Below are 22,325 nucleotides of genomic sequence, written 5' to 3' on the forward strand. Positions count from 1 at the left end.
AAAAAGTGTTTGAGACAGCATCCCTTACAGAATATAGGTCAGCTGGTTGTCTGCCCTGGTGAAGATGATAGAGCAGAGTCAGTAGTCAATCCTGTGCTGTTGGTGCCTGCTCCGTGTGTCAGAACCAGTGCTCTTCTGTACTTCATCCTGAATTCTGCAGAAAGGCACAAGAGTTTTGCATCAGTCCAGCCTGCCAAGCTTTGGCGCTGCGGCAGCGACAGTGTACGCCATGCTCAGCACCTTTGGAGCTTGAAGGCACCGGGGTGGTCTGTGTGTATAAAAGGCTGTCCACGTTGGTTTTATTTTGTTAGTAGTCTTGATTTGTTTTCTTTTCCTTTGTAGTACTGCTAAATCCTGGCCCATTCTTTCTTTCTTCTGTCCACCAAGAGTTAGTTGTAACTAAAATGCAGCTAAAATGACTGTGGAGCTGAATCAGGGTTTCAGTTAAGCACTGGAATAGCAAATTAAGCACAATGTAAATTATCCATAGAGATTTGAGAAGCTGTTGCTTTGAGAAATGTCTGCCAAGTATTATTTAGTTTTGGTTGATTCTTTTCTGGGGCTTGGGAGGTGAACTACAAGATTTCTTGAGGGTCTTCCCAACCTTCCTTTCTGTGCTCCAGGAGCTGTGATGGTTTTGTTGAAAGGAAGTACTCACTTTCTTGCAAGCCATCTGTCTCCATGAAGTAGGAATAAAGCATGTCTGCTCCCTGGATTTTATCAGGCAAGAGGATCACCTTGTCATTTCTTTGATTTATTTCAGGTTTGGATACTGAGGCCACTGATTTCTAAGAGTTACAGATAAGTCCATCATGCTGAAACCACTAGTGGTCTGTATTGGTTGGTGCTAAGGAGGGATAGTTTATGTGAAGCCTGATTTTTCCTTTGCTTTTACAGATACGATCTAAATGTGTCATCATCCTCTGGCTGAGAAAATGGAGATGCGAGTATTTTTGTTGTTCGTAGTGAATGGTGACATCAAGTGTAGGTAAGGTAGGAAGAGTGCATGGTGTGCCGGTATAGTGAGGATAGCTCAGCACATCAGGTAGATCTGCTGTGTATCAGGTAGACGTTAGGGTCTTTAAAACTCTGAAATCAAAATCTCAGGAGGGCTGGTGTAGTTTTCACTCCTCTGGAGTGTATCACAAGCTTCTAATTTCTAATCGTGGAGCATTTCAGTGTCCTTTGTGAATAGCATACTTTTAAAATATGTTTTAGTCTTTCTTTAAGAAGATAATGCAGCCCAGTCTGTGTGAGTAAGAAGAAAAATGGGACATTTTGGGAGCAGGTTGACATCTGAACACAGCACCTAGACGCAGCAGCAGCAGTAGTGAGCAGTCCTATCGAAGAGTCATCAGGTGCCTTGCAACCAGCTCTTTACCATGATCTTGCTGGTGAGGGCCTGCTGCAGCCACGGGCACAGCTGAGAGCCTGGAGGGTTTTGGGGAGTAGAGCTGTGTCTTGGGGCTGCCACGTTACTGATGGAGAAGCAGTGGTGCAAAGGGATGGACACCAAACAAAATGGTTTTAGCAGAGATGGGAGAGAAAAGGTGGGCTTGTGTCATGCTGCTGGCAACCAAAATTCAGAGGGGCTCAGAGGAAGGGGTCACAATTTCAAAGGGGTCTCAATCCCCCAGCTTGTTACTAGGTACTTGCAAGTGCCAGCAGCTGTTTGCTGGCGTAGCCTCTTGTGTCAGCAGCATTAGTTATGACTCAGAGTTTGCCTGGCTCAGGCTGAGCATTACTGGTCTCTGGTACTGCTGACTGTTCTTATCTTCCCTTCCCTGGTTCTCCCCTGCAGAGTCTGGGACCTGCAGAAACAGAAATTAACCTTCAGGCTCCAGCCTGCCCTCCCTCTCGGCATGGTGGTCCACCTTGCTGAGTGCAGCTGGGTCAGCCTCAGAAATGGAAAGTATCTGGAGACTCTTTTCTGTCCCCAGTGCTTTCCAGGAGTGACTGCTGCGGGTGACACTGCTGCAGAACCAGGGTGCTCTTCTCTGGGTCTGTAGCACTTCATCATGTGCAGTATAAGCTCCCAGAAGCATTGAGTGATTCAGAGAAACATTTCAGACTATTCAGAAGATTACACCACAAAACTGCCAGTGCCTAACTGTTCATGTAGTTAAGTAATATTCACTCTCTGCACCGGGGGGAGACCTTTAAATGTACATAGAGGTGAGATGCTTGATGATGCAAAGACACATGCCAGTGGTACATGCTGAGTACTGACAGTGTCCACAGTAAAAAACAGGAGCATTAAAAAGGGCACTGAAATGCCTTAAAGGCGTGTTCAGGCAGTGCTCTTGCAGCATGACTTAGGTGGGAGGCTCAGTGGGGTACCCTGGCTGCTGCCAGGCCACGCTGCCCACCCTGGAGGCATGTGCAGTTCTGCCTGCACGGCGGCTCTCTTTGCTGGCAGTGCTTGCTCTTACAGACTGGTGGCATTTCCAGGGCAGGCAGAAGGGAGGAGATAAATTTAAACCCCAGGGATTATTTGGTAACAAAGTTAGGAGTGCCTGGCCCTGTGTATTCCTGGCCCATCAGGGCCCTAAGCACCAGTCCACCCTGTCGGGAGCACTAAACCTTTCAGTGTCCTCCTCTGACAAGATTTGCTGTTTCGTCCTGTTGCTGCTGGTGTTGCTGTCGTCCTCCTTTATGGTGTACCACCTTGGTGGCTTGCCTGGGAAGCTGAGGTCCCCTGCTGTCATGACCTGGGCCTTTTGACAGGCAGTGTGGTGTGGGCAAGGTGAGATTCCCTGTCCCCTCGTGCCTGGGTTGTGATTCAGACCCCCTGAGGGTTTGCAGGGCCAGTTCACTCCCTTGGTTTGTTTGGTCCTCAGTCCCTCTGATGAGAATGTCAAGAATGAGTGGAAATTATACATAATCGTGGTGTGCACCTTCTGGTCCAGTTGTCCTGCTTAGCACAAGAAGATGCCCTAAGCCTCGTGTGCTTCCTACATACTGGGCTTGCAGAAGCTCATGTACCGAATGTGCTACACGTGAAAGAATGAGCTGTGCGTGTCTGAGCACCCGGCACACTAGTTACCATTCCCTGTTTTCATCTGTATCTGTGGAGGAAGGTGGGTGAACTTACTTTGTATGGAAAACCAAAGAGCTCTAAGGGGGCTTTTTTAAAAGGGAGTCTTCAATTTGTTTGCAAGGTGTGAGTACAAAGTGAGCAGGAGCCAAGAGATCTTCATGGCTCGATGGAAGCATTTCTGTCCTGGAGGGTTGTGTATATGTTAGGAAGAGATGGCTTACAGGCCCTTCAGTCCTCTTACTGGCAGGAGGGGTCGGTAGTGTGGTTCCGTTTTGCCTGTGGATGAGTCAGACAAGAGGACGGTGGCTCACTGGTGTCAGATTTTGGCTAAAAAAAAAAAAAAAATCCTTGAAATAAACTCTTTAGCTCAAGGGAGCTCAAGATTTGCAACACCAAAGGCCTTGTTGGCAGCATGTCAGCAGCCTGAGGGCTGCACCTGCTTCACAGAGACATTTACATAAATATTGCTGATCAGTAATGCATGCTTGTAACCTTACTTTCCTGTTCTCTTGGCTTCCCCGATGAATGAAAATTACTTGTAGGAATTTCACTGCTGACTCCTGCTCATGCGCTGGAAAGCATTGCCATCACTGCAGGTCTCCTTTCTAGATCCTCTCCTCTGCTGTCATGTTATTGCCAGGAGCCAGTGCAGGAGTGAATTCAGCATGGGCAGGTTCTGCTGTCCTCATCAGACCTTGAGCAGTGCCAGGAGCTTCCATTAATTTACTTCTTTGCTTCTGCCCTCCTGACCGGCACAGTGCAGTTTTATGTCTGTGTGGAAGTTAGCGGTCTTTCATCTGGCTTGTGCCCGGCAGGGGCTGGTGCTGGGTTGGCCCCTGGTCGCTCTCCCTCTCCCAGCGGCTGCTACCTGTGCTACCCTGGCGCTGGCTGCGTGGCCAAGCGCGCACATGGAAAACACGATTAGTCAGCAGGTCACCGGGGTTGAATTTCCTCATGTGTCCTGAGCCAGGGCCATCGCGTTGGCTCTGGCTGCAAACCAAGCAGCAAAGTGGAGCAAAAGAATTGCAGACAAAGGGCTTTTATTTATTAGTTATTAATGTTGTTCAGTTGAACCAGTCTAAAGTCATCAGTAGCTCAGATTTATGTTGTTTACATCAGGGGATTCCTGCTGGGGTTTTTGCCACCCTGCCCTGCTTTACTTCTTCCTTTAAGGAAATATTGATAACTACCCTGAAATATTTTGAGAAGATATAGGGAAATACTGCATTCAGAGTCTGAGCTTTTGCTTAAGCAACCTCTATTTTGGAGTCAGTCAGATCTTGAGCCCACTGACCCTCCTACTTGGTGCTACAAGGACTTGAATTTAAATTTTTGATTTGAGTCTCGGGCATCTGTGGGAGAACTGCTCTTTGGGTGTGAAATCCTTGCAGATCACTGGATTTCACACGGTGTCTTCCCAAGTGCTGCACAGTCAGAGACTGGAGATGGAGCCCTGGTGCTGGAGCTTGATCCAGGTGTTGCATACTCTTCCTGTAGGTGCTGGACAGTATTTACCCTGTTAGCTGGGTGCTTGACCTCCTTTGTGGTCTCTTAAGGTGTGTGTGTGTTCAGGCTGTTGCTGCAGCTGAGAGTTGAGCTAGGGCTGTTAGTGTTTGTAAGGTTTGAAGTTCCCCTCCTTCCCCGCTCCGGCAGCTGGTACAGTGCCAGGTTGGCCTCCTTGAAGCTCACACTGCCTCTTTTCGGCACTCCTTGCTGGCCTCCTCTGCCTGAGGCTCCCAGATGCTGTGCTGCAGGCTTGGTGTGGCTCTGGACAGACTTCAGGCAACCAGCAAGCAGAGTTGGGCCAGAGTGCTTTAATGAAGGCTGGAGGAAATATGATGTATGCTGTAGAAATCCTGGGCTGAAGGGAACTTCAGGAAATCACTTTGTGAATCTGGGGCAGTGACGCTGTGTGGTCACATGTACCAAAGGTCATTCAGAATCAGGAATAAGAGTTTTGTTTCCTTTATTCTTTCACTTGCTTTTGCACTACACCCCTCAAAATCAAAAGCTGGGCGAGAAAGGACCCAGGCAGCGGCCCGGCCCCTGGGGTGGTGTTTGAGGAGGGGGCAGCTCCATGGCTGGTGAGATTGCCTGACGGGGTGGGGGGGTGTCAGGCAGGGGCTTTTCCCCTTGTTCCACTTGTATTTAATATAGCTGCTTCCTGAAGATGACTGGGGGTCCAGAGTAACCTGCTAATTCCAGGTTGAAGGATACATGCTTTTCTATCAAATTTCCTAAATAGACACTTGAACTTCAGTGCTTAGGTCAAGCCCAAGTTTCTCCTGTGGACAGGCTCTTCCAGGATGTTTCTTGGAGCTTCCTCTGAAATACCTGATATTGGCCACTGTATAAGACAGGATACTAGACGGTGTGCATCATTTCTCTGATCCCTTGCTTGATGAAGTAAGGGTTTATTTTCCAAATATTTGTATATTACTATGAAGAAGTCATAGCTCCAAGCATGCTCGTGGTACGCTATTTTTTTGTTGCAGCTCCTTGGAGGCTGTCAGGAATGGGATCTGCTGAGCTTCATGGACAGTGGGTTTGGAGATATTTGATTAAGGCTGTGAGATGTCTAGATGCCAGGGCCACTGGCGCCACAGGACTTGTATAAATAAATTTTGTTTGTGCCATGTTCGCACAATTAAAGCTGGAGACCTGGATCACATTTAATTAAGTTTATTTTGCTAGTCAGGCCACACAGATCTCATTTACTTTGTCTGGTGTTCTGAAAACATATAGGAATGTTTGCACATCAAAGCCAAGTTTGAGCTTGACTAAAATCCACAACAGTGAAGAAGTGCCCTGGTGGATTTGTATCAGTGTAATGTCCATTGAGCTAAGATTTACACTTAATAGTATAAAATACAAGGTATTTTAACCTAAGGAGCCTGTGCTGCCCTGTGCTGGTGGTTGGTTACAACCAGCTGCAGTCCTGCGGCTGCTGTTTATCTTGGGTATCCTGGGTCAGTACTGGGAGCGGGGGATGCCTGGCTCACAAAGTTTCCCTGTCTTCCCTGCTCTGGCTGTAGTTTGGGAGGTGATCCTGAAACACAGAATTTTTCCCAGGATGCTGTCAGTCAGGGCTTGTCTCTGGGCTTGTCTTTACCTTGCTGGAAGTGAATGGCAGCATTGTCCTGGGGCTGTCATGGGGCCGGGGCGGGCTCCTTGATAACGTGCTCAATAGCTCTTTGCCTGTTTACAAGTAGAAAAAGAATTGAAAATGTTTTGTTGTGGACTGATTTCTTCTGCTATACAGTAGAGCACAGTGATGTGTTTACATATGGGCACGAGCAGAGAGGGTTTGGGAAGGTGTTGTAGAAGTAAGCATTGAGTGGGGTGCTGAGTCCATCCCTGCAGGCTTGCGCAAGGGCAAGTGAGGACGGATCACGTCCCTACACTGGATCCTTCCAAGGAGAGCAGGCACAGGCTCCCAGCCATGTCCTGCCACGGCTCTTGAAGGTCCCTTAATCTTGTTCAGCTCAGTACTGTTTGCCCTTGGCAGAAAGGCCTTGCAGTTTGTGCGTTGGGCCCTTGCGGTGCTGGGACAGGATAGAAGGAGATTGGCTGGGTGGTGTCTGGCTTTTCCTCTGCGTCCCTGGAGACGTTGGGGTTGCTGCAGACAGTGGAGGAGCCAGGAGTCATGTTGTCAACTTGGTCTCAAGGGCTGAATGTGGGGGCAGCACGTGGTTTATGTTTAAATAGTGCTGGAGTGGAAGAGCAATGAGTGGAAGGTGCAGCACGGCTGGGACACCGGGTGGATCTCCAGGGGTGCAGGTCCTGCCATGGGCCGGGCTGCGTTACCCCCAGGGCCTCCACTTCCCTCTCAGAAAGGCAGGCAAGCACCAGCCTGGTATAGAGGCCTGTGGATGGGTAAGGTCAGGGAAGCACCATTAATCACTGTTGGTGTTTCTCTTTCAGAGGAGAATGAAAAGCACGAGAAGCTCCGCCTGGAGAGGGAGCAGGAGAAGAAGGCTGGCAAGGCCAGCGTGCCACGGGCGAACAGTGCTGCTTCCCTGGAGGAGCCCCGGAGTGAACTGCTGGTGCCCATCTCCCCGCCAGCCCCGGCCCCTCCACCGCCCCCGCCCCTGGCAGCCCCCATTTCTGTCATTCCCATCCCTGTTGTCACCAGCCCCCCCCAGCAAGCAGCACAGACCACCCTGTCCCCACCGCTTGTGCAACGCCACCAGCCCCTCGTAAGCACTCCCGGTGTCACTAAGGAAGCATCTTCGGTTGCACCAGTCATCCAGAGGCCGCCAGGCCCACTTCTGTCGGACGGGAAAGCTGCTACACCCCCGTCAGGCAGCCCGAAGCAGCTCCAGCATTACGCGGCACCGGTCCTGGCCATCTCCCAGCACCATGTGGTTCAGCAGCCCATCCAGCCCCAGCCTCACCAGCCCCTGCAGCACCCGGGAGCACCCCCACAGCTCGGTGCTCTGAAGCTGGCTCCAGTGGAAGACACAAAACCAAATGAGCAGAAGAAGAGACCTGGAGGGTGAGTGCATCTTGTGTCTGGAGGCTTCTGAGGGACCAGACAAAAACGATACCGAAAGCTGCATCGACCCGGAGCAGCTATGGCTTATGCAAAGAGTTGTCAGATCAGAAATGCCAAGATCCGTGGATGTTTGGATGTCTGGCTTTTTGATAGCAGGGTTTCTTAGCTTGATGGTTTTTATTTTTTCTCCCTGACTACACACTAGAATTCTGTACAAGGATTTCTTTTTCCAAGCCAGGACTGTATTAGGAAGCAAGTCCCAGCACTGCCTGTCTGATTTCAGGTGCCATCTGGTATTATGTTTGGCAAAAGCTCTCTGCTTATACTGGTCAGGGAAATCATGCAGCAATACTGCTTGCAGGAACTGTCTTGAAAACTGGGCTGTGATCTGGGAGGTTTCATTTCCCAGGACAGAGATCACCATAGCTGCTGTTTCGATTTCTTAGTGCTGTAAGTACTAAGGGCCTCCTGCTTGTTCAGAACTCCTGCAGCTGGAAGGGACTGAAGGCTGTTTAATTTGTCCTCACCCTCGGACAGGACTTGTGACTCTGATGTTGCTCCAGGTTAGTGTTTGTCTAACTTGTTCTTAAGGACTTTGGCTGTTGGAGACCGTCTTCTCCTTAGGCGGTTGTTTCCAGACCACAGTATCCTAATACGTAGTTTGATAATATTTCTTGTGGACTGGGAGAACAAATCGTTCCTTTTGCACCAAGCTTTTACCTATTTCCCTTGGCCCCTCAGTCTTCCTTCCTGCAGGATAACGACTTGGATCTATTTAGTCTTTCCTCTTGGGCCATGTTGTCTAGACCTCTGACCATTCTCCTGACTGTCTGCAGCTGGTAGATAACTCTTAGCGATGGCTTTTAAAATGGTATGCTAATCCCACAGAACTTGGGCAGAAAATCGGTCTGCACGTCTTGCCTGTTCAGTGCAGCAAAGCAAACATGCCCAGGCAGGTGTGGGGGTCTGGTCAGGAATTCAGAGGAGATGCCGCTAGACAAAATGCCAGCTGGAGTCCCCCTCTTCCTGTGCAGCATAGCAGTGGTGGCCTTGTCCCACTCCATCATGGCTCAGGCTGCCATGCTGAGATATACCCAGCAGAGCCGGCTGCCCTGCTGGCGGCTCCAGTCCTCCCAGCCTGAACAAGTGCCAGCAGAAGAGACAGAATGCAGTCCTTCTCTAGGCTGGTGACCTGCCTGGGATAAGCCTTTTGGCCAGGTCAGAATCTGGCCTTGCCTTTTTTGCTCCCTCCTGGATGGAGCTCAGCATTTTGGATGTTTCAGAAGGTTAGGGTGTAGCAGTTCACACTCTTTTCCCCAGGTCCTCTTGTCCTCATGGCATTTGCTTTGAGCTGCAGTGCAGAACCACTGTAACCCAGTTGTGAGAGAGCACGAGCGCAGGGCTGTGAATTGCTGCTGACTTTCGCTGTGGACGAACTCCGTGCAAGGAGTGGTAGTTTCACTATCATCTTGTGGGAGCAGGAAGAGATGTAAGATGTAGTGGACAAAAAAAGGGTTCATAGTGTCCTTTGGGATGTAGAGATCCCAAAATGCATAGAAGGAAAGGGTGAAAGTAATATAGATAAGAATTTGTAAAGATAATGGTCTTTGTAAAATGCCAGTGTAATTCCTCTAAGATAGATTGTGATCTTTAGAGCTTGTCTACAGAATGCTGCAGAAACGATGAGTGTATTTGTGCTTTAATCAAGTGGACCTGTCATTGATGATGTCGTGTGGGTTCAGGTGGGTGTAGAGGGGGTTTCTGGCGGCACAGGGGTGCTGGTGAAAGCTGTAGGGAGTTTTGCTGTCTGAGTAGCAGCTGCCCCATCCACAGGCAGTGGGATGGCTGCAGCTGCACCGGCAAACTGCTCTGGTCCCATCAATCCAAGCTTTGCTCCTGGAAAGTTGGCAGGGCTGTTGTCCAGCATCACTGCTGTGTCTGTGCTGTAGTCAGAGCATTTTACCATGCAGGAATTCTAGATCTCTTGGCACAGGCGCAGCAGAAGAATACCTGTCTGATGCTGAGTGAGTTGCAGAGGTTTTCTGAAATGCATTTTGATGGTTTACCCCAAGGTGCACGCTTCTTATCTCCCCAGAATTACTCCTTTACACATAAGCACGGAAAAGATGTCTTTTTCTGCTTGTAAATGTTTCATGAGAAAAGGCTGTCAAATATTTGGTTTTAAATACTTGAATGTTTATTAAATATTAACGTACCTCCTGAAATGCTCACCTCAGTATCGGGGTATTTTCAGCGAAAGGCAACCAATTACTTTGCATAGTGTATGGAAGATATTTGAAATCTCCATGTGTCTGCTAATGTACTTCATCACCACTGTAGCTGAAAAACTAAGACAACATGAATTTGTTTGGCTTTTCCTAAAAGTATTCCTCTGATTCAGAGGGTGGGGACAGATCAGAACCCCAAAACCCAGAAGCTCATCCTGATTCTTCCTTTAGCAGTGACTGGAGGATTCCTGGATTCCTTCATTCCATATTTATGCTCAGCTGTGTTATTTCAGGCATAGTAAAAAACTAAAGCGGTTTGAAGTATGTCTGCCAAGTCCCGTACACTTTAATTTGGAACTACATAAATCTTACCCCACTGGAGTGTAGGCGCAGATCAGAAATGGGTCAGAATCTGGGCTATCTAGTACTGTATAAATACATCCAATTCATACTTTGTGTCTTTCCCTGTTGTTAGTAGCCATGTCTGTGTATATATACACACACTATAGTTGTTTGGATCTTGTGTGCAGTATATGCATAATGCTTATCCCACCTGATATGCTTGTGAAGTACGGATTTTATCTTGATACAGTATAGGTAGAAATATATATGCAGCTAATATTAAGACAGTGATATCTGAACACCTCTGTTGTTTTTTAATATTTACCTGTATATCGTAGACACACACACACTGCTGAAAGTATAGATTGAATGGCAGTAGTTTTAAACCTGACACTGAGTTTATCTTTGTTCTGTTTGGGTTACAGGGTTGGGACCAGGGAAGTACATAATAAATTGGAGAAGAACAGGTGCGTAGAAAGCCAGGGGTTTAATTTTTTTTTTAATTGTAATTCCCCTTCTTTTTTCTTTGGCCTATAGTCTGTCAATATTTGTTTGGCTTTGGTATTTTTTGTTTGTTTTTTAACAAATAACCTGAACAAAATTCTTAGTGACTTCTAATGAATCTTGCAGTATCGCTTTGCTTTCTTACAGCTCAGTTCTGCATCTCTTGCTTCCCAGTATGTTTTACTTAACTGCGTAACTGCATTACAATAACCCTGCAAAGCTCTGATCCCGCAAAGTAAATCCCCACGTGCATAACGGTGTAACTTGATGTAAAGCAATAAAATAGCGAAGATCAGGGGTCAGTGTACAGTGTGAATACAAAGTAAAGACCAGTTCCTGATCCAAAACTCTCAGAAATCTAACTAACCAAATTGGAAGTATGGTGAAAGTGGAAGCCACAGCACAGGGAGATATTTCATTTAAGACTGCATGATGGTTTCCTAACAAAGTTAGGACTAGAATCCAGGCCTACAACCCCACTGTCTTTCTGCTGGATTGAGCTGGTTCAGTTGTAATCATGCAGGTAGTCTCAGTGACTGCTATGCACATGTGCAAGTGCTTTGCTGGATTAAGGCCCAAATTAAGCTCTAGCCCTCTGCTAAACTGATTTCTAGCGTGTACTCCCACAAGCTGACAAAACACCTGTGTTCTCTTTAGACGTGCACATTTGAAAGAATGCTTTGAGACATTAAAACGCAACATCCCCAATGTAGATGACAAGAAGACCTCAAACCTCAGCGTCCTAAGGAGTGCCTTGCGATACATCCAGGTATGTATAGCGTTCGGGTTACTGTTGGCTGTCATTGTATAGCAGTTTATCTACTGAAACCAGCCAAAGGTGCTGACTTTGCTTAAAGCAAGTTTCTTATCTTCTTCCTGTAGTGGAAAGGAAGAAGGGGAGAGAAAATCTCCCATTCCTCCCTCTCCTCCCGTGTGAGCATAGTCATTTATAAACTCCAGATTTCCAGAACATTTGGATCATCTAGGAACACTTGCTTCATGCATATATATTATATATTATACTAGAAGTGCCTTGTAAACCACCGGTAATCCATAGCAGTGATGGTGATGCAGCAAACAGATAATTCAGATGATCTTTAAAGGGGGATATCCAGGCTGTATAAATTTAAGCTGCTCCTTTTTGGACTAAGGTGAATTTTATAATCTGTATGTTTTGGGGAGGTTTTCTGTTTGCTTAACCAAAACAGGCAGACTTCCACAACGGTTTTGAATGTCTCAAATTTTTGATGAGGTGGAAATGTTAAGTACAGGTCATTTGCTTGGAGTCTGGGAAAGACTGGAATTTGGGGTTGCAGCATGAAGCTCTAGGTGGATGGGGTACCAAGAATGAGTCTGTGAGAAAATAAAGGTAAAATTGAGTTGTGGTGTTCACAGACTGAGTGAAGTAATTGTTAGTTTGCTTGTTTAGTATTTGTGGAAGTGGTTAATGGTAGCACAAAAGAAATTCTTAGAGTTGTCCTCTGTGACTGTGAAATGAATAGCATGTAATGAAATTAAAATTCATCTGGAAAATGGAAGAGTTGCTAAATTTGTAGTGCAAATGGAGAGCGCTGATAGACCTCATACATTTTGCTGGAATAAAGGGTACTGAGGATATTCACAATGGGCTTTTCCACAGTAAAGTGTCATCTCTTTTCCTTGTTTTCTTCCCAGTTTCCTCAGTCTTTCTCAAATACCATTTCATTCCTGTGTTCAGAAGTGCTGCATATTGACCACTTGCATCAACTTTACTTTGGAGACTTAAAAATGACTCATCACCTTTCAGATTTAGAGCAGCTCAGCCCTTCTCATTAGTCTTCACTGGTGACTTCCCTTGAAGAGCCTTTGGTTAGGGCAAGTTCTAATGGTACCCAGGTAATGGAAGATGGCAAAGAAAAGGAGAAAATCTATTTTGCTTAAAGTAGTCATTTTTGGAGATGTGCTTGTATTGTAGCCTAATGGGCATTAGAAAAGATCTGAGCCTTTAATTTGATTTCAGGTAGGCTGGTGTTGGTAGAGATGAGCTTCCATTAGCAGTAAGGGAGACGGAGTGACCCAGTCACCCACTGTCGCATTTGGGGGTTGAGTCCAGAGTCAGGATGTAATGAAGAGAGCTGTTTCTGGCATGGTAGCTGACACTCCGTGAATATTGATACAGGTGCAGACGTATCTGTGAGCAGACTCTGCACTCTGGCACGCTTTTATTCTGTGCTTTTGGAAGACAGCTTAAAATTCTCTTTGAGGATGTCAGGGATGAATGATTCTTCCTCTTTCTTCTCTGGGTCTGTTGTGAAGTGTTTTGAGGCTTAGATGCAGTGCAGTTTTATGCTACCTACAAGCGTACGTACCAACATCTCCGCAAGTTGCTAGGAATTAAACTCATCAAGACCTCTTAGAAAGTGTAAACTACTTGTATGATAGTCCAGAAATTACTCAGATTCAGAATGGCATTTTGTTTCCTTTTAAGTTTCTACCACTCAGGGTCTGTTTCAGTTCCACCTTTGAATTGTTTTTCCCATCATGGATCCATTCTGGGAATCGGAATAGCTTGGATCAAGTCTGTTGCCCAGCTACTCTGGTGTGCCTGTGCTGTTCTGTGTGCCCATCATCTGGGGCTGAAGGGGGTCTCAGGGTGGTGAAATTGCACTGTATGTAATCATTCAGTGAAGAGAAAATGCAGAAGTTCTGATGGTTAACAGTGTAATATTTACATCCCGGTATCGGGGACTGTCACACCATAGGTGGCTGTAGCTGCACAGCTCTGGTTTACCTGCTGCACTGCCTGTGTGCACCACAGACATCATGGCTTGCAGGAGAAACTGCTGTGGTGACTTGTCTTCGGGTGTGTAATGCCAGTGTCAGCATCCCAAACCCCCGGCTGCCCACATTACCTGCAGGATGGCTTTGGGGAGCACCAGGGAGCAGCCCTCCACTTCTCCCACCAGTTCCAGTGCAGAGAAATTGAACCCACTTGTCCAAATGTTGTCTCTGTAGCTTTCCACTTACAGGGTAACAGGGCTGGTTTTGTGGTGGACGTGTGGAGTTGGGGTGCTGCAGGACCCCAGCACTGAGCGGGCCCCGCTGGGTGGGAGAGGAGGCTGGGGGGTAAGGTGCAGGTGGGGTGCAGGAGGTGTCTGCAGGAGCGAAACCCTGCTAAAGCCCTGAGGCTGTGGGCTGCGGGCACAGCACCTGCTCCCTGGGCAGGGGTCTGCCTGGACCTGGACATGCCACAAAGGAGAGCTGCCCCGTGTGACAGGCCAAGGGTGGCCACAACCATGCTGCTGCATCCATCTGTCTGTCCATCGGCCCTGGGCTGCTGCCAGCAGAGGGGGAGGAGGCTGGTGGGTCAGCCAGCCTGCGGCCGGGTGCTCACCTGCCATGGTGGTGAAGGTCATGGTGACCTGAGGCCTGCCCTGGCCACCTTCCCCTCTCCTTTGGCCACTGCCACTGCAGTGCAGTGTCCACATCCACGTGTGCAGCAAGCACATGGCGAGCGTCAGCCCTCCTGTGGTGTGACTGCCCACCCGGGGTGGCTGGCAAGTGAGCTGGTGGGCTGCGTGGCCATGCCTGACCCGGCACCGGCAGCTGGGCTGGCTTGCTGCCCCGCGGGTGATGGACACAGCATGGCCATGCTGCTTGTGTAACCTCCTGGCTGGTGCAGTCTGCTGCTTGCAGTGCCTGGCCTTCTCCTCCTTCTTGTGGGCGGTGAGAGCGTCTCTGGCAGCTGCTTGCTCGAGCTCGCAAGCGGCAGGGAGTATCCTGAAGCAGAGTGTTTTCCTTGGCAGCAGCTTCGCCGTGGGTCTGCGCCTGAATCACGGGATGCAGTTGAGCTAAAAATTTGAGTGCTCTGTTTGTTTGCCTGAAAAAAACCAGATTATGAGAAATCTGATTTGAATTTTCAGAATTCAAAATTAAAAATTAATCTTAAATATTTTTTTAAAAAAATCATTTTGATTTTAGCTTATATCGTTCTCAAGAAAAATAACTCACGTGAGTATGGGGATGAGATGAACTGCTTGCAGATGATGCTTGTCTCTCCCCAGGGGTTACAGAGAGCATAGGTGGGACTGCGGACTGGGCTGGGACACCTCTTACCAGCTGAGGAGGGGTGAGATGAATCCCAGCCTAATCTGCAGGCGGGAGCACAGAGTTGGTCATGATTACAAGAAAAGAATTTAACAAACCATTGCTTTCTTGGCAGCAAATCATGCACCAGACTCGGCGTGTTTCACTTGACAGGCTTGGTGCTTACCTCTCTTTCTTGAAAAGAGAACAGGGGAATTGTACAAAGGAGATTTAAAAACAAAACCTCTTACTCTCAGTATAGCAACGTAGTTTTTCAATAAAGGGGGAAAACCCCACCAAAAAACCAAACCCAAATGAGTCTTGCAGAGGAGGAGTGTGGCATGCCAGCCCTGAAGCTCTGCTTGGCTGATGATCTGTGCCCGCAAGGAGTATGATGGTGCACTAATTGTTGCAACCTCTCTTCCTACAAAATCCTTTTTCCCTTATTCCAGCTGGAACTTCTTGGAAACAGACTGTTTGTTTCCTTGGCTGGATTTAAATATTTGTATCTGCATCAAATCAGATAAGTCAGAAAGTTAAATTCCAAACTTCCCATGGAGCTGTTACTTTAATTTATCCTTAGAGCTGGGCTTGTGCTTTGCAATAGTAAATTAGAATCTCTGCGATTAAACACACTGTTGCACAAAGGAAATTAGGCTGAATGCAGCTGGAAGTTAATAATCCTTTTAAATAGTGATTCAGTTTTAGGTGGTGTAGGCTGTTGTGCTGTGGCTCTGGGGAGTTGTCCCGGCGGGTCACAGCAGCGGGGTGGGCTCTGGTCCTGAGCGGCAGAGCCTGTGACGAAGCACATTTGTTATGTGGGCTGCTTCGCCTGGCATTCTTCGCTCTCCTCCCAGCAAAACATGAGTGAAAATGCTGGCGGCCTCTGGAAAGTTTCTAAGATGCATGAAGTGATGTGGAAAAAAAAAAAAGCAGTGGGAAGAAAATGTTTTTGCTTTGAGAGAGCAGAGCCCCATCCCCTTGGCTGAGGCAGGCCACTGACACAGTGTCCCCCAGCAAGGACCAGGCAGGTCAAACCTGTCACCTCACCAGAGAGCCACTCTGTGAGGAGGAATTGCACCACGCTTCACTTGTGCTGGAGCAGGCGCTGCTGGTGTGGCTGGGGAGCAGGGCCCTGCACAGAAGACGTCAGACACAGTTCATAGCCAGGACATCTGTGCAGCTGGGTGTTTTGATTTGATTCTCTTTGAAGGATTCCTTGCCTGCTAGGAAATGTTGTAATCATCTTAGTTGGAAGCTAATTGAAGCCCTTAAGCAAGACTGTTTTCTCTTCTGTGTTCTCAAACTGTGCCTGTCACTATGGCACCTGAACACCTTCCAGTTTCAGGGGTTATTTTCTGTTGCATATTTAGTGTAAGATGACCTCCAGGCGATTTGCTCACCAGGTGATATTGGGACAGCCAGAATGAGACAGCTCACGAGCAGCATAGCCACAGCCTAGCAGATTTCAGATCACACTGCAAGTCCTGCTTGTTCGCCGTTTTCCCCACTACAGCTAGAGTCAAATGCTGACTAAATAATAATGTGCTTACAAAATATTAGACAAAGCTGAGCTTCCCTGGGTGTGCAAAAGACATAGAGTAAAATCCTTTGAAGACTGCAAAGCAGGGCGTCGCTGCGATCCAAACTTCTGCACAGGCTGCTCAGATGTTTCAAAAGTATTGGGGGGGGGGATGCTGTGATGGTAGATGTTGAGCCTTAGTCCTACAGAGAGGAGTATTTGCTCCATTTGAGGAATGGACTTTACAAATTTATAGACGTCATCTACCAGTCCTACTTGCTGCTTTTAGGATTAGAGAGAGAAAATAGCCGTGATGAACTTAGAATTAAAATGTGACCAATTTGTCATTTATTGCCTTGGGAAGGAGCAGGAAGGGTTGAATTTCTGTCTCCCCCAGGAGCTGGTGTTGGCATTGTACCCCATGTCCCACTGACTTGATGGGCACTGTAGCAAGGCCACTGGCTGGCAGTAGCAGAAAGCTTGCCTCTTGGGCCATGCCTGTAGATTCCCAGGAATCACCCAGATAAATATGTGATGAAAACCAGTTTTTGATTTTTCTGGTTGTATGCACTTAGAGAAGTGTGTAAGTGAGTGGCAAAGCCATTCAAAAGCTACAAGACAGCTTGTGTGGACAGGCTGCAGGCTTCTTGCTGTCACTTGAGCTGGAGACCAAGTAACCAGAGAAATATTTGACCATATTAAAATAGTCTCCATCTTCATGATGGAAATCTTCCCCTTCCAAACCTGGCTGAGGCTGGAGCAGTGCTAGGCTGCAGCTCCCTCCCGGCTCCTTGCGGTGAGTGGAAGCAGCACCTTACGGTTTCCGTGATCTGATGCCTTTCTTAGGAGTAAAAAAAAAAAAAAAATGTTCATGCTAAAAAAAAATAAAATCATCATAGCGTACTGGACTCAAGGTAATTGACATCTCTTTACATTCCCAAGTAAATTACTGCGTTGTTCATTTTAAAGGGAATTGTGCCTGGTTTCCTCATCTGATTACAAATGTGAGCATCCTCAGCTGAACTGACTTCACATGGCTGTGCTGTGGCCTCAGCTGACTTGCTGGCTAGGTCACCACTGCCCAGATCAATGTTACTTTCCTTTGTCATATAAAACTGCTTTAGACTGAAGTTAAAGCAAGGACAGAAGTTCATAGGTCTCAGATCATTGTCAGGTGGAAGGAGAAATAGTAGTTCAACAAACTCTAACCAATAGGCATAGAAAGAGAAGCGATTATCCTAGGTGGGAGAAGGGACTCTCCTTTGTAAACAAAAAACCATAATCCTGCAGCAGAGGACCTGTCAACAGCAGTCATTTTACCTTGATGCAGGAGACTGGTTCAGTTTTTCACCATTAGCACTAGTTGGTTATTTTGACATTCCTTGTGTCTGCTGTCACCACTGTTCACAGAATGTGCCCTTCTGTAGCATCTCCTGTCCAGGTGGTATGTTCACAAGTCATCAACTAACCCTCAGGTTAGCAGAGCACAGAATGCTGCGTAAGACAAACAGTGAATTACAGGGCTGATTCCTGACCTTCTGCCCAGAGTAGAAATCCATTGTAATGTGACTTACCTGTGCTCATAAGTTATGCTAATTGTTCATGTGAGATGTTTAAATTGCCTAAATTCCTTGCCTGTTCTCTCTGGCTTTTCAAACTGCTTGAAGCAACATGCTGTGCACCTAAAAATGATGCAGTTGCCCACCTATGCCAACACTAAACAACAGAATTGGCTGCCTTAAGGGCAGATATACACAAAGTACTGTCGAAAGATGCCTAAATAGTGCATGTAAAAAATCCCTTGTGCTGTCCTTTTTAAGCTGATCTTGTGAACATGTGAACAGACCAGATACTGTTTTCACATTTGTTATATTTTCCTGTTAATAACCACAGCATCTCTTCTTTTCGTTTGGTTTTATTTATTGGTTGCTTCAGCAGTGCCTGAGCACAATAATTCATCCCTGTCTAGGGTAGAGGACCAGAACGAGACCAGTGGACTTCTAAAGTCCCATGGTGATGCTTAAGTTAGGGTTTAGGTGTTAATATAGATGGAGGACACTACAAATGTCATATGCCATACCACGGACAGAAATGCCACGCATCTGATGTTAGCATTTAGTCTTGTATAAACACCAGAACCCATTTACATTCAAGCACTGTAGTGGCTGGATTATCGATCAAAATGCATAAGGCAAACTGTGATGCTGAATCCAATTAATTTCCCCACCTTGGAAAGTATAGCTGTAACAGTTAATTTTTTATTCTGTGCCAGCTACTAGCTGAATATACTTATCTATAAAACTTGCCTGGCAAGAACTGGCTCAGTGCTTTCAGTGCCTCCTTCATGTGAACAGCACTCACATGCCAAGCAGTGCTTCTTCATGTTGTTTACCTGACCCAGTCAATTGATTCTATCTTGTCTAATTAGCCTGAATTTCATTGCCAATAATAAAGGCTTCCAGCAACAATAGGCTGTAGTCATGCAATGTGGTGTCATTTCTAGATTTCAGAAAGTGATGAGAAATAAGACCTGTAAAAAATTATTGTTTAGTAAAGTAAAGCAAATTGGAACCTGCTTAAAGATGTGAAACAGGTAAGAATTAGGATGTAGGGCTGATCTCCCACTGGAGTCAGTGAGTGTTGTTCATGTACAGCAAGTGCAGGGTCTAGTTCCTGCCCTTAATGGAGTCATTAAGAATCAGTTTTAGCTTCAGAGGCATGACATCAGGCTATATCAATACAGGAGATGAGGTGCTCAGCCTGGGAAGCCGGGCAGTGCTCGGAGACCTTCCAGTCCCTTGGCACTCAGCGTGCCAGGCTGAGCCAGCCAGCCAGCGTTCCCACTGTCAGGCGTGTTTTCATAGCTTCCAGCATGTGGCCTGGGACTGTGCTTAGCATGCAGTAGTGCTGGCATCATTTTCCCTTTGGGTGACTCGCGTGGTCATTGAGTAGAAGAAACACGGGATTCCCATCCTGAATCAGAGTTTTGTGCTCGAGCTGGCACAACCACCAAAACTGATGTGGGCTCCCAGGCAGCTGCAGACATCTGAAATCAAATCCTCTGCCATCACTCCCCAGCTGCAGCATTATCTGCCTGGAGGGAGGCTCCATCCAGGGAGCAGTCTGTGGATTTTTATTTTCAGGAGTGACCACAAAACATGTCATGCAGTAGAGTTCTTAAAAATGCCCAGCATTTGAACCTCCTTGGGTGAGTGGAAGCTCGCTCTTAACCTTTGCCAAAAGGGATGGTGATTTTTTTTTTTTTAACTGTGTCTTGCTTGTGACTCATACACGAGAGTTTAGAAATGGTGAACAGAGTTATAAGTCTTGTACATGTTACTTCTTAATTGTTAGAGAATCTACATCTATCATACTGCTGTCATGTAAGTAGTAGTTTAAAGAAGCACTCAAGGTTGTAAAAACCAAAACAACCTGTAAGTGGAGCACAGCACAGCGTTTTGAAATGACAGTTGTGTTGCAGCCTGTTTGGGTCCTGGTGCTTGTGCTGGTTGTCATCTGCTGTCAGAAGAGAGTGCACATGATGTGACGCAAGCCATGATAACTGCAGCTTGATTGCATGGGCTTTAATTTATGTGTAATGTTGCAAAAGTCACCTACCTTTAAAACAAGGCAAAACTCCCAAACACAACAAACCCCACTGACATGGTAACTGTTTAGTTTATTTTGTGGTTTTGCTCTTCCCAGAGAGCCTGATAGGAAAGAGGTCAGGGGCCTCGTGGCACAAGGTACAAGGGTAGTTTGGATTCCCATTCTTGTTAGGAGTAGCAAAGGTGTGTGTTGATACTCTTTAAAATTACAGTAAGTAGTTACCAGCCAATTAAGATTACAAATAGCTGCAAGAAAACAATTGCATGTGCCTATGTATAGCAGAGTTCAGCCCGTGTACTACAGAGCTTTGCAGCTGTAGATGTTGGTGGCAGCCTCGCTAGACATTGTCAGCTACAAAATAATAAATGAGGGGGATTTTGAAACTGTCATACAGCAGCAGGAAGTTGGTATTGGCTTAATGTCCTGTTGTTGTGTTGGTATTACTCTGATGTAATAGAAGTACTGATAAAACATGCTTTGGAGGACATGGAAGCACAAGCAAGATTTTTAAAAGGCTCCCTGTCTCTGTTGTTATTTATCAAAAATTAATAGTGACTCTGATCCTGCCTGTGCCTTGGACTTGCCCTGCCAATTTTTGTGGTTTTATCCGAACACTTTTCTGTCTGCAGCTGTGATTTCTTTTCCATCTTTTTCTCTTCACTGTCACTGTGGGGAGAACCCATGCAGGCTGTGGGAAGCTGGGCGACCCGGTGAAACAGCGAAGCTGCCTTTGCACAGGAGGTTAACACCTGCATCGAACAAACAAACCAGAAAAAAATGGATTAATTTTCCCAATTTATTTTTCTTTTATCCTGCCTTACTCATCTTTTACATCATTATGAGTTAAAATACTATATCCAGTTTAGATTTAGAATGTCCTTTTCACTGTCAACTTAGTACTGTTTTCTGAAATCTCCCTTGGTGACGTACTGTTCATTCAGGGACAGCCAGTATAACACCCATAGGAGAAAATACAGTCTGCAGTCTTGATAATGAGATGTCAAGTAGGGACTGCTGGTCCTGTCATACTGAGATACATCTTGATCTGAATAACCAGGCTGCTCAGGTCATCTTGAGACAGCACTTAGGGAACATTATGTCATTGAAAATGATGGCTGTGGTTGAAAAAGGAAGGTAGATGTCAGGTGACCCGTTGTCCTGTACAAGTTGTGTGCCATCTGTTGGGCAGGTACCGAATTATTCCCTATATTTGTATTTCAGGAGAACAGGAACTAGCTTCCTGAGGGTGATCGTGCAGTTTCCTGCAGCATTAGAAAGAAAAATTTGTATTTGGTCCTCTTCCCAAAAGGCTGAGATCCTTGAAATGTCTCTAAAAGAAGATTGATTTCATTCTGCAAATGTTCTGCAGTGACGTTAATGTTGCGCAGGTTGGGTGGGTTTGCAGAAAGCTGGTTGATTCTTGCTATACTGTGCTTTTGTGGAGTGGGGTGTGTGGTGCTTCAGAGCTGATTGTCCCCAGCAGCTGGCTCCTTCCTATCACTTCGTATTTAGGAATTTCTTGGGACTTTTCCTACTCGAAGGCTATCTCTCAGCCCAGTGGGGCATGCTGTGCTGTGTGGAGGAGCTTCAGCCATAGGACCACCTTCATGGGGAGCGGTGGGGAGTCTTGAATACTGGCAGTGTGCAGGCACGGTGGGCACCACAGCTGCTGTGCTGGCCAGCGCTTGCAGCCCTAAACCCTTTAGCATGGAGGCAAGGATTTTCACTTGTGCACAGCTTTGATTAGTGGCCTTGCACAGGTGCTGGAGTTGGTTTGTGTTTACCAACTAGTTTTTATGGTAGCGAGGGAGATGGGTCAAGAGAGATCCTCTGGTGACCCAGATCTGCTCTGTGGGCCACAGGTGGAGCCATCAGGATGTGAGTAACTGGCACTGACCTCTTTATGGGGATGGAGAAACAGGGAAGAGAGGTGGTGCGGAAGGATGGCATCCTTCTCTGAGTTACCAGGACCTCAGCACCTCAGACCCACTGTCACAGTACACATGTGGTGGGGTGGTCCTCTTCTGCTGGGGATGGTGTTTCTGTAAGGACTCACGGTTGCTGACTGCCATCACCTGCCATCACTGTTTTGGGAGGTGTGCTTCTCTTCCAGGAGAGCCCTCACCTACCTGCTCCCCCAGGCAGCTGCTCTAAGCCCGGCAGTGTTTATGTTGATGTGCAGCTCGTGGTGCATCTTGTCTGTTGTCTGAGCCAAATCTGTACGAATACGAACAAAGGGAGCGCCGTACCCAGGACCCATCCAATTCTCTGCTTTGTCTCCCACAGTGGCTGCTGTGAGATGCCTCCAGGAAAAACACAAGAATACTGCAGCAAGTTGATGTAGCGATAGTATGTCTCCACATTAATCTCCTCCTCATCTCTAGTAGTAAGAGATCTGGCTGTAGCTCTGAAGTATAACTGCTTGTTGCTCTTCAGAACTGCTGTCTGTACATCATCACATAGGCTCAAGAAGGACTTGCAAGGGTCCCACATCCAGCAATTGTGTCGTTAATCGTA

The 22,325-nt window shown here is 46.9% G+C and overlaps 1 protein-coding gene across 1 annotated transcript in view; it reads left to right on the top strand.

Annotated features, from left to right (window-relative positions):
• MNT (MAX network transcriptional repressor) overlaps positions 1 to 22,325 on the top strand; it is a 43,004-nt gene that overhangs the window by 8,409 nt on the left and 12,270 nt on the right. Inside the window, exons 2-4 of the mRNA XM_056338758.1 lie at positions 6,965 to 7,538; positions 10,534 to 10,575; positions 11,270 to 11,381. Coding sequence (XP_056194733.1) covers positions 6,965 to 7,538; positions 10,534 to 10,575; positions 11,270 to 11,381 — 728 coding nt within the window. The remainder of the gene's footprint in view (positions 1 to 6,964; positions 7,539 to 10,533; positions 10,576 to 11,269; positions 11,382 to 22,325) is intronic.

Source organism: Falco biarmicus, chromosome 1, assembly GCF_023638135.1.
Source record: "Falco biarmicus isolate bFalBia1 chromosome 1, bFalBia1.pri, whole genome shotgun sequence".
Classification (NCBI taxonomy): Eukaryota; Metazoa; Chordata; class Aves; order Falconiformes; family Falconidae; genus Falco; species Falco biarmicus.